At 39.7% G+C, this 18,144-nt stretch overlaps 1 protein-coding gene across 5 annotated transcripts in view; it reads left to right on the forward strand.

The window, feature by feature from the left end:
• The window catches only part of EBF1 (EBF transcription factor 1), a 268,071-nt gene that overhangs the window by 225,514 nt on the left and 24,413 nt on the right, over positions 1 to 18,144 (forward strand). For all 5 annotated transcript variants that reach the window (XM_069028725.1, XM_069028726.1, XM_069028727.1 and 2 more), the window contains exon 11: positions 14,350 to 14,438. In XM_069028725.1, coding sequence (XP_068884826.1) covers positions 14,350 to 14,438 — 89 coding nt within the window. The remainder of the gene's footprint in view (positions 1 to 14,349; positions 14,439 to 18,144) is intronic.

Consider the following 18,144-nt stretch of genomic DNA (forward strand, 5'->3'; position numbering starts at 1 on the left):
TGGAAATTATTTTGGTGAAAAAAGACTTGGGTGATCTATGAAAACAAAGCTTTTTTTCTAACTGAGAAACACAAAGCAATATTCATCTTCCTTGCTCATTCATTTTAGAATATCGAGGTTAAAATAAATGTAACAAATTGTGCTCCTTAAGCTGATTTAACAGAACTTGTTGTGAAAAAGCTTAATTTTTCTCTAGATCTATTTCTATGTATGTGTTTCCCATTATTCTTCTGCTTTTGCTTTTGCATTTCCCCTCTGCTCTGAGAACAATGGGAATGACAGTCCAACGCCAGGAATCCCGACTGCTCCAGCTCTAGAATGTTAGTGGCACTTGCTTTAGTTTTCTCATTTTGCCTTTTTTGTCTCTGAATTAAAATCAAGCCAAATGATGGATGCCCATTACAATCAATTGTTTCAGACAAGCCACCAAAAGTATTGTAGGATTCATTTACATTTAATCAAATTACACTTTATTTGCAATTCAGGGAAATGAGAACTCTGCAGTAAATCAAATATTTCCTCTCCAAGGGCCCCATTCAGCAGAAAATATCCACAATCTTCCAAGCTGGTGCCTCAATGTATGTAGCAAATCTTCCAGCGGGAGGAGAGCTTGTGCCAACAAACCATCTATTGCAGTCTCTTTTCAATGTTTTTAGGGTTGTGGACACCTAAATATTTTCCAGTGCAAATGCAGACGTTTGAACAATGAATTATGCAGTGGCTTTAAACCAGCTGACAACAGATTTCACCTCTCTCAGTTCCGTTTCATGGTCCACCAAGAAACAGTTGCAGGACTTCTGGGGTCCTGGAGTTTTGTACACCACAGGTTGGAAAATATTGCTTTTCCTCTGTGCAACCTGTTATGAAATGGGAAGTTAATGACAGTCACTAAATGTCATTTTGGGAGGGTGAATCTTACATGTCTCCAAAAGCTTTCATGATGACTGGGAATAAATTAAGAATACAAATACATTTAAAAAAAAACTTCAAATAGAATAAATTCTACTTGAAGGCAATAGAACAGGGATGGGCAGATACTAATTTTTACTCATTAGTGCCTTTTGAAGTGGAAAAGCTTTATGTGCTTGGAATGGGAGGTTATCATTGACTCACATCTCCTTTCCTCTGCAGTTTACTACTGAAAATTGTGCCCAACAGGCGACTCTTTTACCCTTACCCAGCACAGCACAGAGAAGGAAATTTTGAATTGTGTCCCTTGTGATTATTTACAGATTTAGTTCACTAAAACTTGGCTGATTGCAGCACCTCAATATCTCCTGATGCTTTCAGACAGTTCAAACTGCAGGTCCAAACACTGGTGAGCAGCATCTTTTCTTCCAGTGGCAGAAAACCCTGTTTTGAGTCTCAGGCTTCCTTTGTAATTTTGACCCTGTTACTTAAAGTCAGAATTTTAATTGCATTTAGAGTCCTGAAAGTTCATTTAGGTGCCTGCTGGGATTTTTAAATAGGCATAGGTACCTAAATTTTACGGTTTTGTGGCTGTTTGGTCCCCAGCTCTGAAACTGAGAAATAATTCAGGACTGCTATAAATTACAGGGAATGTATAATGCCAAATAATGTGGAAAGAGCTCTTATACTGAGGCAAAAACCACTGCATAGGTTCACAACAAAAAGGGTGACTTCATTCTTGCTGCTGGAAATACATCTTTTTTGCTGGGGAAATGTCCTGAAACTTAAGGTCTCCACAGCCATAATCTGATTAAAGTACAGAATTAAAAAAATTCTGACCAGATCATGTAATGTGTTCTTTAATCCAGTGAGATTTGAAAGCCTAAGAAATAATAAATAATGATTTGCATGCTTAGTTGTTGAATGTGATAAAAGTCAACCCTGAGTACTTTTTCAAGAGTGCTTGAAACCAAATTCTGCCATCTGACACTTATGCCAGAGTTCAGTGGGTCAGTTTAGCTCGTGGTGAATGATGCCTGTAGAATAATATGGGATTTCACAGTATAAGAAGCTTTAAAGCAGAGTTGGATTAGCCCCACCTCTCCCTTTCCAATTATTTAATTTCAGAATATTTGAATGTTAAGAAAAAGGGTTTTTTTCTAGTTTTGTTTGAGGTACCCAGGAGATGGTGTATTTAGTTTCATTTTATTTGTGTTTCAGTACTTCATATTTTACTTTATACTAGTGATAAACTACTGAAATAGTAGTTTTTGAAGGGCACTCTGTTGTGCTGCTGGTGTGGGGGGAATTGCAGAAGGAAAGGGAACAAAAGGAAGTGACAGGTAGAGCAGGCGAATCCCATGGGAATTTTTTTGCTTTTCTTTTGCTCATTCACTTTTGTTTTGTGCAACAAGCAAAGTTTGGAAGAAAAAGGTGACATTGCATTTCCCTTTGCTATTTTGAGAAAGCCTCAACCAGTTTGCATGTCCTAGACTTAAATATCATTGCTGTGTCTCCTCCAGCTTTGGCTTTGGTGAGCTAGGATCCATCTGCTCCAGCAAGATGCACAGAACCTTGTCAGTGTCCATTTGTTACTCAATCAGCTGCAATTGAGATTTATTTCAACAACTGCTTTTACCACTGAATGTGTATCATGCTCAGGTAGGGAGGAGACCACACAGAACGTAGAAATCAAAGCCAAGAGAGTGAGAAAACCCCACTGGTGGGATTCTTCTCACACCTCTAAGGTGTGGTCAGCCCCCTGGCCGTGCCCAGGCTCTGCAGGGATGGACACAGCTGCCCATGGACGTACATGGGCTGTCCAGCATCAACACAGGGCTTGCAGTGCAAAACCAGGGCGATTTTCTCTGAAGCCCAAGATATTGGACATTTTTGCAGTCCCATCCCTTTCCCTGTGTGCACCTCCGTGAGGGAAGGTGTGCTGACAGAGAGGATGGGCTTGGCATGCACAGGGGCCATGTTGTAGGGGGGAAAATCTTCCCTGGAGCTGGGATACACTGCCCAGGAGAGCAGGAATCGGAGATGCCCCGGGGCAGTTGTGATGGAGCTGGTTTGGAGCAGGAGCATCAGTGCATCCTCTGTGCACACTAATGAACTGTGGCAGCCAGGTGCTTAATCCCTCACACACCCAGGGCCTCCGTGGCTTTGTCTGTTTAAGCTCACTCTTGCATAGTGCTGATGGACCCAGAAGTGTATTTATATCATTGCTTACTGCCAGAAAAGCTGCAAATCAGTTCCTGATAAATATGCCACTTCCAGCGAGATTAATGCTAAATTCCTCCTTTTAGAGCAGCAATTTGCAAATTGCTAAATTAGATTTTAGCATTCGAATACTCTTTTTTCATGTCACACTTGCAGCATCTTTGTTTTTATCACCTGATGATACTGTTTGTGTCGGTATTGAACTTTGAGGCATATTAATACAATACACATAGATTTTGGTGGCAATTTTTTATGACAACAGTTCTTATGAAATCTACTAGAAAAAAAAGATGTGTGCAGAATAATGTAATCCATTACAGTGGAGTTTGCTTTTGTTTTGAATTGGATGGAAAGCAGGTATTTGTTTTATACAAGAGAAAATGGCAATACTATGCCACTCGGAAGGTATTTTATTGATAACTTCAGAGCTGAGATCTGAATTTTCCTATAGGCTGCCAATAATATCTAGAAAATTAGGAAATAAGTGATTTTAAATGATTTTAAAAATGATTTTAAACCTATGTGATGGTATCTGGTTATCCATCATAACTTTACATCTTTCACTCTATTTACTGATCATTTCAAAATCTTTAATCTGTTTATTCCACCTCTGTGTTAATTAGGGAAATTTTAATATTTCCAATTTAGGAAAAAAATAATCCAATAACACTTAAAATATTTTTTTAATCGTGTTAAAAGGAAGGTGGTTAATTCTGGTGAGCCCTGCTGGAGTGCAGAAAGGTTTCAGCCACCCCAGAACAGTGTTAGTTGGGCACAGGGATGTGGTTACTGCTCTGGGGTGCCATCAGCCAGCTCAGATGTTTTGATGCGTATCCCAAACTTCAGTGACCACCGAACCGAAGTTCATTCCTGCTGTAAATGAAATATTGGGAGTGTTTCATAACAGGACAGTGGGTTTCAGGCTGGTTCCTCACTTCCTTAACTTCACAGCTTCTTTTTGGGATATCAGCTTTGTAGGCAAATGGATATAACCTTGGATAATTTAATTTCCACACTCACTTTCACTGGTTTACCGAGTGCATTCTAGATGGTAAATTGTGAGGGTGGAAGAGAGGCAAGATGAGAAGGGAGGGATATAAGCAATTATTTTTGCTTCCTTTTCCCTTCTGCCTGTGAGGCTCTGGATTCCAGACCAGTGATCTCTCTTGTTTGAGGATACTTCGCTCGTGTTTGGGGACAGAGCTGTGGGATTTGTTGATCCCTCTGTAACTGACCAGCAAGGGGATCTAATGCCAATAATTTAGCAAAACCAGCTCAGCCCCAGAGCTCTCATTTTGTCAGGAGCACCAGCCCCTGACAGTGTTTGCTCATCACCTCCAGCACATCCCCTCCTTTGCTGAGCCTCAGGCAGGGAGGGACCCGGCAGAGCTGTCCATGGGGCACTAATGGTTTGAGGGTGTGAAGATGGTTAACTGAGCTGTGCATTCAATTAAGATGAGTTTCTCAGTTAACAGGCACCCTGGGAAGAAATGAGTTACTTTCATTTCTGGGATTATGAGCACTTAATGGAGAAGACATTTCAGAATTCTGCCTGTGCTGCATGAGATAACCCTAAAATGCAGCACGGATTTTCAGCTTACTCCTCTAGCAAAAAAAAAAAAAAAAGGCAACAAAACCTTGCCAGGTGAGAAGGAGAAATTGATGCTTGTGTGAGTTCTCTTCGAGTCAGGCTCACGGAGCTAAATGTAAAGTGGCATTGCATGCAAAGTTGGATTTTACTTTATGCTTTTCTTAAGGACTATCCCTTTGCTTGTGACTTGCCTATTTAAAATTATAATTCAAAAATGTAACTTAAATAATATTTATGATATTCTTTCTGTAAGACTTACAATGTGAGCGGAATATCTGAAAGATGGATGGTTCTGACTAGAGCTGGAGGCTTGGCCATCTGATGTGTATATGCAGAAGACTAGCTAAACTTCAGCCAGTGTCAGTGTAGTTTCAGAAAATTTGCCAGAATGGTTCTGCTTTTAACTGGTTCAGGATCTTGGACAAAGTAAATTTAGGATGAGTTTGTGCTGAACCTAAATGAGTAATAAGCACATTCAGGAGAAGAAAGGAAAACATAAATATTTCACACCAGTTTTGCACTGACATGGCTGAGAAATGGGGAGGAGGTTTGTGGGGATGATGCTTTGGTTTTGGGACTTCCCTTTGTATTGCAGCTTCCATGAAGAATAGGTGGTATCTTTTCTTGGGTACAATCAGTACAGTAAGAAATAACTTGGAAATTTTATTTGTCCCTTCTGATAGGAAAAAGAGAGGATATTTTGCTTCCAGTCCTGTATTGGTCAGGATCCTTGCAGTCACTTCAGAGGGAGGAGGGAAATGAATAAGAATTATCCTTCTGAGCCTACTTTACCTTGGTCTTTGGTAGATGCTTCATGCCATATTACTCCTTGCTTGTTTACTGACCTCCTCAGCAACTCACCTTGGTTAATGAATTAGTTTCGGTTAAATTACTTTCACATTTGGATAATTTTATTTTTACCAGCACCCAGTACTCCATTTGATTAAATTAAATCAAATCAAGCATGTAGTCAATCACCTTTCTGCCAAGAAAAGAGACAAAAGAATAAGAAAAGTCATTGCTGTGGTTTTCCATAATTTATAAGTTACCTAGGAAAGGAATTGAGTGGGTGTTAGTTTGGTCCTGGGGTAGGGCTGGTTGGTGCATGTAAGGCAAAAGCAATGCTGCATCTTTAAACAAGCTTAGGTTTCTTTAACTACTGAGCCTAACTCTGAGATCTCCCCTGCTGTGAGCCATAAGTTGCTTGTAGGCTTGTTCTAGAGAGTAATAAGTATTGTTGTTTAGCAATTGTGTTGTTGAAATTCAGCTCCACTATGTCTGACAGTATTTATCTAAAATACTTTCCCTGGTGCGTGCTCAAGTTCCAGTAAACCGTGTCTTATTGTGCGACCTTTTCATTTTCCAGTGAAAAGGGATCAGCTCGTCAGATAAAAGCTACAAGCTGAAGTACAGGAAAAATGCGTGCTCAGAAAATCCGAGCATGATTGAAAACAAGATGTGTTAAATCAATGCAGTTTATCGCCTGCCTATTCCTGGCAATTGCTGTTCTAAGCTCATTCTGAGCACACACTAGATGATAAAAGTATAGTGTCACAGTGCTCACTGGGGTGTGAGGGCAGGAAACATGTTTATCAGACAGGCTGGTATGATTTTTTTTTTTTTTTTACCCTTGATAACAGTTATTGTCAAAATTTTTGCAAAAAAAACCCCCAAAGCCTGAACAATTATGGAAGCAGGTAGATACATCTGCTGCTGAAATCAGAGACTATTGAAAGCTCTCAAATTATACATTTTAATTTAAATGTTACAAACTAGAAAACAACAAACTCAGTTGTTTTAATTTTAAACAATTTGCTGCATCATCCAGGTTATAGCCAAAATGGTCCTTTTTCTTTTGGGTGAAGCCTCACTGCAATTTCATGTAGACAAGTCAAAGCTAATATTTAGAAATAAAGGTCTTTGGAAACTATTATTTTCCCAAGGGATTTAAAATTAGTTATGGAGAGGGATTAAAGACCTAAATTAAACCTCACAGCAGGTCAGCCCTTTCCAAGATCACCACACCTATAATATTCATTACAGCTAGGCATAATTCATCTCGTTTTTATGATTCAGCTCTACTTGTATTTCCCTGTGAATCTCATTTTCAGAGATTTTGGATGTGAGCACTGGTGTTTTTCCAATTTTCTCTCTTGAAGATTCTTTTTTGCTCTGACCATAGTGCACTTGCATGTCAGAAGTCTGCAATTCTGAGAAACAGCCAAATTTAGGCTAAGATGCTTCTGATAGGAATTCACACAGGACACTGAGTTTTTCATTTATGCATCCCCTGGTGATAATTATTTTTTTTAATAATCTGAAGAGATGATGAGAAATAACAAGGTTAACAGTGTGAGAGGCATTATTCAAAAGGAAGTATTTCTGCATACCAACAAGTTTCAGCAGTGGTTTTCAATACTGTCTACCTCAAAGGAGTTTGTGAAGGGTGAAAAAAGGAAAAAACTTCCTGTATGTTATCCAAAATTATCCCTATGACAATTTTAAAGGCGTCTGCACCTACATTGTGGAATTTGTGAAGTGCATGCAAAGGGAAAAAATGTTGAAAATGTGCAGAATACAGAATGAAAGGAAAGGTTACATGAGGTGACAGTTTAGCATCTCCCACACTCTGTATGGTACATCTCTGCATCTGTTCCTGAGCCAACAGTTTAAAAATAAATGCAGTGTCTTTATTTTTAAAATGTTTTAAAGTAGGTCTAAATATAGATCTTATAACTAACCTTATGCAGCCATTATTTTAAATCTTGGCTTGGATGCATTTCTGTGCTTGTGTTTATGTGTGCACATATATATATTTATTTATTTGAATGAAGGGACAACCCATTGAGAACCGGCCATTTTCAGTAAATTTTTTGCTGCATGCTCACATGCACTGCCAGAATGTGTCTGAAAAACTGAAAAATATTCAGATATAAATGCTGCTCTTCCCCTTTTTATAATGACTGCCAAAGATGCATCAATTAACCTGGACGGCCAGACGAAGTAACCAACATGCATTAATTTCCCTCTGGCCCTCTGTATGCACATCCCCAGTGAATTCTACCAGCCTGTTGTGAAATTGGGATGTTTAAATTCCAGTGCCTGAAACTGGACTCTGTTTCAGACTCCCTTAAGGCCAAATCTTCCCCATTAGACAAGAGGTCAGCGCAGTCAGAGGAAGAAGAAACTGTGAAGCTCACAAATTGTTTGACTTTTTTTTTTCCCCCAAGCCAGGTTGCTAAGAGTGAACTTTCAGAGTTGATGTGTTTGGAGAAAGCAACACATGATTCCTGCTAGACAGATCTCATAATTGCATTCTGTAACTTCCATAAAAAACTGGGGCCCAACACATGCATTCCTTGCATCTTCAGCACCTCCATCTCTGGCTGCAGAGAGTGAGCTGGGTTGGAAGGGAATTGCTCCTCTGATTCTAAGTTGCAGGAAAAAAAATTGTTTTCAGGAAGAAAATATCACGCTGTCTATCATGTTTGTAATAACACTGATGAACACAGTGGAGCTGCCTCAAACACTGGCCTATTGCATCTTTAGTTCAAGTAAAGAGCAGTCACTAGGGAAACTCGGGAGATCTCTATCTTCAGTTTATCACTTGACTCACCTCTGCATTTTCCTCGCTGCTTGGCGCGTGCACATGGTGTCTGTTGGGGCATTACACGGCAATAAAATGTAGGAATTACATTTTGGAGATCTCTATTTCTAATTTTCAAAAAATGACATAATGCCACGGTTTGATTTTAGAAGTGGAAACTCAGTGCACAGGAGCATGTTTAAGTACCAAGACCAGAAAACCAAGGAAATTCTGGGTTAGCACTGCAAGGGCCTTTCTAGCCCAGACCTTTCTGTGCAGGCTCTCGCTGTCCCACCCATTGCTTGTGGGAATAAACACTCCAGGGAAAGTCAGTGGAAAGAAAACTTTAAAAAAAGCAAGACAAATTCACAACAACAACAACCAATAACTCAAATGCTTGCATGTTTTCATTTAAGGAGCTTTAATTAGCAAAGGAAAAGTCTTTGCAGGGAGATTTGCAGAACATTTTTGCAGAACATTTTTCTCATTTGATGATGGGGTTTTGAAGGTTTTTTTTTTCTCTGTAGAGCAGGCAGAGAGAGGCCACTGTGCATAAGAGTTGTTGGGTTTGGTGTCAGTGTTGCTTTATAACACCATTCACTAGCACTGCTGTGCTGCAGGGCCTTGGTGAGGCATTTTAGTACGTGGAGTTTGACATTATTATGGTCTGTCCTGTCCTACTCCCATCTTCTGCAGTCAATGTTTTCTTTTGTTAGGGTCAGGGGCTTGCAGCAGAAGTCTTTTGTGGCTGTGAGATGTTGAAAAACAAACCTTTGTGTGTCTTGGCCACAGAGTCACCTTCTATTTATATTCTGATGAAGTTTCTCTAATTGGACAGGAAAAAAAACCCCAAAACAACTGTTTTGAAGACCCCAAAGCCCCACCTCTTTGACACTGCAGTTCAGGACCTGTCACAAGCTGTCTAATTTTGTTGTAGAGCCAAATTTACAAAATGAATTTGTGAAGAGACAGAGGAAGAGTCTAAAAAATCTTCTTCCATTCCATTATTGCAGCGACTCCCTGGATCACCACAGGAGCAAACACTGTGGGATATTTAATTCCCATGTACAGCCTTTCCCTGAGTGTTTCATTTAAAACAATCAAGACCAGATTTCTCATCTGAGATAGGGACGGTCAGACCTGTGGACCTGAGGCAAATTTTTTTGTAGCCTTCAGCCTTTTATTTTTGGTTATTTGAGCCCTCAGAGTCCCTTCCCTCTCCTTGCAGCCTTTTCCACTGGAGAAGCATATGGGAAGTTCATAGGTCTAAGTGCTTCTTTCTCATTGGTTTTGGGTCAAACAGAATGAAAAAGAAACAAGGACTGAAAAATAAAAGGAGTAAATGAAACCATGAATGCATGGGAAACAAATTAACTGGATATGTTTTACATTCTGAAATATTTCCATAATGCTTCTATGTAGTGTGTGTTTATTTTTCTTTGAATAATAATGTTAAAATGTGTCTAATTCAATTACTCTGCATTTGCTGAATGAGTTTTCCTTGGTGAAGGGCTCTCCTACACTACCCCAAGCTACGAATTCCATATGATATTTGAACAGGTCCTTTTAATTGCTGATATTAAGTGTCGATCATTCTGCTGCAAGTTGGCAGCATGGCCAGAGAAACAAATTTCTCTCTCAGATACATCAGACAGTCATTCAATTAACAACCAAAGCTTTATTGACACAGTAGGAATTCATTATATGAAATATTAAAAAAAGTCCTCCACTGACTAGTTAAAAAAAAAAAAATATATATATATATAATTTTAAAGATGGTGGATTATCTGCATGTGGTTATTAAAATTATTTGTGCAGAATTTGAAATTATGGTTATGATGGAAACATTTTTTTCTCAAAGGCATAAGCAGCATTTTTGTTGAAAAATAAGCTGGACTTTGAAAAGATGAATATAATGTACACATCCCTATTTCCATAGACATTGTGCATTTTCTTGATTAAAAACCTTAGATTTTATGAGTTAGGGCTTTAGACTTGCTGCATAAAGAGCTTCATGGCTTATTCTGTTGGAGTCTAATTTGAAAGAAAGTTCTTCCTCAAGGGTTTAAGAAGTAATTCATAAAATGGTAAGAATAATAAATATTGTGCCTCAACTCAGACACTAGGATAGATAGACAGATTTTGTACACCTGGGTGTAATTTTAGTTAATTCACACAAGAGACAGGCTGAAAGTTTATTGTTTGGAAGGAGAAAAATGGTTTAAATCTTGTATTTGCAAAAATGATTATATTAGCTTAAATGAAAATGCTACTCTATTAATGGCTTCAATAAGCTTTGCATTTGGAAAAGTATTTTAATAAAAAGTTACCTGAAGTTTACTGCAACTCAAAATATGTAAGTGAGGGAAAAGTACTTACCTTGATTTATATGTCTTTTGGAGGTGTAATTATTGGCTTTTTACTCACCTATGTAAAACAATGTACTTTTGTAAATGGATTTCTGGCCACTTTACTCCTTTTTTTTTCTTTCCACATAAAAAATAAGCACTGTCAATCAAAGAATTTTAAGGTTTATTTCCTCTTTAGAAATGATTGATAGCCTTTTAGATTTACAAGTTGACAAGTTAAAGGGTTCTATTGGTATAATTATGTACTAAATTCACAGTCTTTCAATTTAAATGTCCTTTTAAAACCACAAGATTATCATACCTGTATTTTGAAAAGTGGGCCAGTCAGTTTGGGTTGGTATACAAATTGCTTCCATTAGCCTTGGGACCTATTTGAATTTCGTACAGTTTTTTAAAGTTAGCAGTACTTTCAATAGTACTTTTAAAATATAAGGTAATGGGAATGCATTTTAAGTACCGTGTGTGTTAGCTTGTTTTTAATGTATGGATGTCAAGAACACAAATAGAGAGTTTGTGTTTCTAATTGATTCTTTTTTTCCAATCATGGAAAGAAACCTGTTATTTGAATTAGAGGACTGGGAGATGCCTTATTGTGGATAGACTTCAACGGCAGAGACCAATCACACGTTCTGGGGCAGAGGAAAGCCTTGCAGGGAGATGGTGTCTGACCTTGTATCAGCTCTTCTGCAGTGCTTGGAGATGTGAATATCCCCTTTTCTTTGGAGTTTTTCCACCTCCTGACACACAACTGGTCTGGCTTTAATGCTGAAGGTGGGGTTAAATATGTGAACAGATCTCTTTCACTGAGAGATAATTAATTACATTGGGGGTGTAAATGAACAAGGGCTGGAGGGCTGATAATGTCCAATCTGTGGTCAAGATGCCCAGGCACCTAAAGATCTCTTTTTTTTTTTTTAAATTTTATCTAAGATTGAAAAAGGTTGAAGGGTTGTAGACTAATGAGTGGTATATGATAACAGCAGTTTAGGACCCAATCCTACAGATTGCTGTGTGCATCCTCTCCCCGCCAGTAAAGTAAAGCTGAAGCTCTTTGAGGCAGAAAGTTTTCACTATCTCTCACAGTATGCTTGATGCCTTGTGAGATTGGACCATAAAATTAACATTTTTTTTGGCCATTTAGTTCAGAAAATACTCAGAGGAAATACTCTGTGGATTTCAAATGTGTTGAACGTGTAGGAAGATATGAGAAAATGACTGCTAACTCTGGGGGGATTTCAGAACTGGCCTCCATTTATAATACTGCAGAATTTAGTAACTACTTTCCCAAAGGATCTAAAGGGAAAATGGCCATAAACTAGACTGAATTAGAGGAGAAACACATTTGACAGAACCACACTAAAATCTTTGAACATATTTGCAAAAGAAATGTAAATTTGAACTGTAGGGTTTTTTTTTAATCTTCTCAGAGAACAGCTATTTTTCATAATAAATATAAATAGAAGTAAATTAATTTATCTGAAGAAGGTTTAAACTAAGCAGCCTTGTAAGTAAACTCAGGGGTAGTGAAACCAGGGGGTTCTAAACCAAGGTACTGTGATATTTTCTGCAAAACTACACAACAGAGAGGTCAGCATGGGCCAGGGTGGGAAAGGAAATGTGGGAAAGAAAAGGCCCCACCATCCCAAAATCAAAAAGGGCTCAAGAAGGGGAAAAGCCTTATTCTCACTCCTTCCATATAATGACCTGAATATAAATAAATGTCACATTCAGATATTCCTGATGAAAGGAAATGCCTGGAAAAACCCCAAAGAAACAAGGAGAGTAGAGGGATGTCATGACCTCCAGGGTATATAAAAAGCTCCAAAAGTAAAATCCTGATGGATTTCTAGTCTGGTTACCATAATACTGTAAGACTGATTTCAGGATGTGCTCAGAGGATTCCTTTCTGATATTAGAGGGATGTTGAGGTCCTGATGGATCCTGTGCCTCTCCATCCAGTCCCCATCAGCCACACACGTGTGTTTCACCATGTTGGGTAGGTCTGGATCCCCCCCCACCACCTTCCTCTACCTCAGTCTGCATCAGCATTGCTGGATTTGCTTATGGAGATGGGATGTGCCAGGAGGAGATAAAAATCTGACCCTTTGGTTGCCAGCTGGACAATCTGCTGTAGAAATTGGTTTTGAAAATAACAATTATTTAAAGGGATTGTTTTGTGGGCTTGTTATGGAATGCCAATTAATTGCAAACAAGCCAGGGATTAGATACTGGTTTCATGAAAACGTGAAGATCTTTAACATTAGCAGTATGGAATTATGTTCTTTTCCCTTAAAACATGGAAATACAGACAGGTTATGGCATGTTAAGGCTGGGAGATGGAGTTTGATGCTAAATCTATTTGCAATATTCAAATATCATCATTCTAGCCACATAATAAAGTTCATTGTAAGACCCTGATAAAGATGTATGATATATTTGTAAATTACTAAGCAAATTTTGTGCAAGAAATATATTTTTTTGATTTAATGAGCTAAGACAAGAAAAACTTTAAAGTGACTCAAAAATGAAAAAAAATATGTTTTTTCTTCCACAAAAGAAAAAAAAAAAGGCTGAAAATATAAAAATACACATTGGAATTGATTTTTTTCCCCCCATTTAACTCAAAAAATTCGAACAAATTGCTGTGGAATATTTCCACGTCTCTATTGGCATGGGAGAGTCAAGATGGGCTGTTGTTTAGAAATGCTCGAGAATACTTGACTGTTCCAGTTCACCAAAGCACTTAGGAAATTCTAAGCACATGTTGAAGTCTCACTAACATCTGAGTTTTAAAGTGATCATATGACTGGAAATATAGCTAGAAGGTCATTCAGCGCAGTCCCCTGTAATTATAGGCAATCATATAAAAAACATAATATGCTCAAATTTGCTTTGCTGAAAGCAAATGGGTGTAAGTATGTGCTTACAGATAAGCATGTGCTTAAAGGCTTGACACAATCAGAGCTTCCATTAATGCAGAGAGACCAGCATTTTCATGAAGATTAAAGTGTTCCACTTTCACCATTTCTCACCTCCATTTTATCGGACAAGGACTAGGGAAAGATGAACTAAAAACACTGATGTATTTTTTTTTTTTTTTTTAATTATTAAGTCTCCTGGATCAGTTTAGTGCTGATTGGAGCCTAAGCTGCTGAAGTCAGTGTTGATGAGTAAAAAATAAAACCTTTGCCAAGACAAATGCCTGTATTTCAGAACAAAATTATTTGTGAACATTGCACATGGAGCAAATTAAATGTATAATGAAATTTGGAACAAGAAAGACACTGGAATAGTTACTACTTTGGTTTTCCAATTACCTTCCTCATAGTATAAAAAACCCAACCTGAAACATGGGGTGTGAAGTATTTATCAAATTGGTTTCTCTGTGGCTTTCAGAGATAATAATTGCTTCCACTTTGGAAGATGAATGCAACATCCCCAAATCCTCCAGCAGCTTTGCTGGAGGAGCTGAAGTGGGAAGGCTTGGACTGAAGCCAAAGGACCAATCTCAAGCAGTGTTTGAACCAGGATTTCAGGCAGTGCTGAGTCCAGCCAAAGGGGATTTTGCCGTGGTCCTGCCGGGGTCTCGCGGTGCCTCTCCCGTTGTCCTTTCCCCCTGAGCCCCTTGCTGTGCCTTTGTCACATCACGCTGTTGTTTGTTGTTGTTTCAGCTCTGAACGAACCCACCATTGACTATGGTTTCCAAAGGTTACAGAAGGTTATCCCCCGGCACCCTGGTGACCCCGAACGCTTGCCAAAGGTCAGCACAAAGTTTATTGTTTTATTAAATATGGTAAAGATGGTTACTGCATGTTTTTGTCTGAAAGTGCAAGGCTCTGTAAATGTGATGGTCCTGGTTTGGTACCCAACCCAGATAAGCTGAAACAGACCCATGACCAAGGAAGCCCAACCAGCAACTCCCACTGGAGCCTTAGGAGAATTCTGCTATCCTCTCAGTCACAGCCAATTCAAGCAGCTCTTGCCTTTCTTAAATGTGAATCATTCTCTGTGTTCTAAAATACTTAACAATGAACATCTTTTTTGGTTACCATTTTGGGACCTGAGCAGTGTTTTCATAGAATAATGATGCTTTTTGGTTTTGGTATCAGTAGCACTTGCCAGCATAATTTTGAGAACTTCACCATTGATAAAATCAAGTTAATTGGATGTGAGTCCATTGCTGCTGCATCATGTATTGGTTTAGGATAATAATGATTATATACTGTTTTATTTCAGGATTGCTGATATAATTACAGCATTGTGTACTGAAGTGATGTTTGTTCCCATGAAAATTAGTGAGGTTTTTTGCTGATTTCTGACAAGTAAAAGCTGGGGGAAAGACAGCATTGTTCAGACAGGCTTCTTGTACTGGGAAAACACTGGGATTGCACTCAGATCTGTTCTTTCTACCTTGCAAGAAGTTGCAGTGACTTTTGTGATATGCTGGAGAAAGAGATGGGGGATTTAAGTGTTGCTCATGTCCACAGGAACTCTGAGCAATAGTGGTGGGCTGGAGTCACTGTCTGTGGCCAGCTGCCAGCACGTGTTTTATCTGCTGTTACTGAGGGAGCTGGGGAGTCAGAACACTTCCTGTGGAAAAGAAAACGTGAATTTGCAATCCTGAGACACAGACAAATGAATTGTTCAGTTAATGTACATCCAGTATTGCCTTTATGACTGGGCAATACTTGTGCCCTTTCTTCTGTAGCTTCCTGAGCTGTCCAAAGGCTTTCATCAGAGATTGTTGTAGGCTTCGATTAGTTACATTTCTAAAGTGTTTGAAAGGTGAGAAGATTTCCTAAACACTGGAACTTGATTTGTTTAATTCCCTGAAAGAAATAAAATTCAGTGTGTGATTTTTTTGCAGGTTTGTTCAGTCCTTTACCTTGCCTAGGAAGGCTGCAGGCTGTGGTTTTGGGGTCACTGATGTGTTGTCCTTCCCTCTTACCATCAGAGAAACATGCTGTCCTGGAGAGTTACACTTACCATTGGCTCTGTTCACCCTTTGCAAGCTGTCCTTTTCCCTAACATTTGGACAGACTTGCAGCAGGACACAGCTTTCATGGCTTGTCAAGTTTCACTCCAGAGGTGCAACCCTTTCCAAAGGAAGAGAGCATCCTTCTGTAGGGACATTTTATTTTTTTTTATCTCTATCCTCCCTCTGCTGCCAAATGTGCTTCTGGAGAAAAACAGTTTCTTAGAAAAGAAGAAGCCAACCTTCACTATGCACCAGGTATTTGGAAGGCCCAAAAAAATGCTGCACAAAACTTCCCTAAACCCAACATTCCAGCTGACTAGGAGATGGCCATGGATTTTATTTAAAGCAGGAAATTCAAGTAAAATAAGACTGGGAAATTCCAAATTGGGTCATGGGGCCAGGGATTGTGGTGCATCACCAACTTGCATAGGAACTGGGCTCCTTTTTGACACCTGAGGCACCGAGGGGGTCCCCAGCAGTGCCCCTTTGTGCTGGTGTGGGAAAGTGGGAATGCAGCCTCCAGGCTGAGCACCCTCCACTTTCCCATTTTGACTGAGACTGGTACCACATATTCCTGCTGCATGTCATGGGACATAAAAGCAGGCAGAAGAAAGCTTCTCCTAGCTCCATATCCTAAATCCAAAATTTAGCAGGTATTTATGGATAAGGTATGAGACTGAGAGTTAGCACTGAGTCATCTGTCCCCTCTTATACCCTCTTGGCTTCATGTGTTTCTTTGGAGTACCTTTTGAACTAGTTTTTCAGACCTTTAAATCAAGGGAAATTGTGGTTATGTATGCAGAGGTAAGATGTGATGGCATAAAAAGTTACTTCTTAAGGGTTGGACAAACTCAGTGAAGAAACTGGTGACACTGTGCAAGCTTAGAGGGAAACAGGATGAAGAGAGGACCTTTTTTTTCTGTCTTTGGGTAATTCCTTCTGTGCAAGCTTGAAGGTTGGACCTCAAGTTCAAGTCTCATTAATATGCCACGCACAGAGGCTGAATGCAGCAGGGGTTGGCACATGTCGACTTCTGTATTTGAGGCAGTGATGGTTCAATTCCCAGCATTGCTTGCTGGCTCCAGGATCATCATCAAGGACGCTGTGAGCCTCTGTGCTGGTGAGCACTGCACAGTGCTCTTCCCCATGTCATTAAACCAGGAAGGGCTTTGGCACTTTTCCACTACAGACAATTCTCAGTGGCTACTTAGAGGAGTGTTGGAAGCCATATGGCTCCCACAGTGGAACCACGGGCAGAAAGGGCAAATGTTTGAGAGAAACAGCAGAGAGGAGAGCAGTGCTCAGAGCTTTCAAAATCCTTCCCTCCATTTTCCCCGTTGTCCTCACAGGGCATCATCACTTTCTATTAATGAAAAAGCTTGTGCCTTTGTATTAAATAAATAGAGCAGATCATATTTCTCTAATTGCTGCTAGGGTTCATGGCCATTATTCCATTGAAATATTACTGGTGAATTAGAGATCTTTCCAGAGGTAGAAATGGTTATAATTTTTGTGTTCATAAGGGCATGCTGCCCTTCCCATGGACCATCAAGAGCATTCTGCTCTGTGACTTATCCCTGCAGTCAAGGAGAATTGTTGAGGCCATCAAGTGAGTGTTAGCACATGCTCTTCCCTCCAGGGTGGAGGAGTTAGCAGCATTTCTAAAACCACTGAGGCTGTTTGAGAAGCTTGATCTCCACAAGTTTAGAACCAGTACTTTCAGAAGCGCTCAAAATTTATGCTCAGGATGAATTTTTTTAAGTGTTCAACTATCTGCTGGAAGAAGGCAAAGAAAGAAGCCAGATTTTAAAAAATAATTTCTCCTTCTCAGTGCTTCGTTAGCCAAATTCCAGTAGAGAATTCCCTCCCACAGCGAGGAGAATGGGAGCACCTGGGAACTAGGGTCTTTGGACTGAGAGATTGACAGCTGATGTGCTTAAAGTAGAAAGGCAATATATAGTTTCTGGAGAAAAGAGTGGGAGCTAATGTTGGCAGCTGAACTATGAAGCCAGCTTGAACCACAATCCTGCTCCTTCCTTGTGCAGAGCAGGTCAAGGAAGGCAGCCAGTGGAGGGAGATGTGCATGTCTGTACAGACACCCCCACACCCACAAGCACCAGGAGCAGTGACAAGATGTGGTGGGATTAGCACCCAAAGCTTGTGGTGAGATCAAGTACCAGGAGTGTGCTGGGCAGTGTAGCCTGTCCTTTCTAATACAGACAGGAGGCAGATCAGAGGAAACAAGAGATCTCTGGGGAGAAGTGAAAATGTGATGCTAAGGTTGAGATAATGGTGTCATTGTCCTGCAGGAGCAGTCTGTAGAGAGCCTGTGTGGAGCTGGGAACAGCCCTGCACATGTGTGTGCCCCATTTCCATCTCGTGTGTTTGCACACAAGCACACAAATGCACTCGTGTTGTTGGTTCCTGTGCACATAAACTGCAGTGGAGATCACTGAAGAGTTCAGATCACAACAAGGTTCATTCATGT

Source organism: Aphelocoma coerulescens, chromosome 13 (genome assembly GCF_041296385.1).
Source record: "Aphelocoma coerulescens isolate FSJ_1873_10779 chromosome 13, UR_Acoe_1.0, whole genome shotgun sequence".
NCBI lineage: Eukaryota > Metazoa > Chordata > Aves > Passeriformes > Corvidae > Aphelocoma > Aphelocoma coerulescens.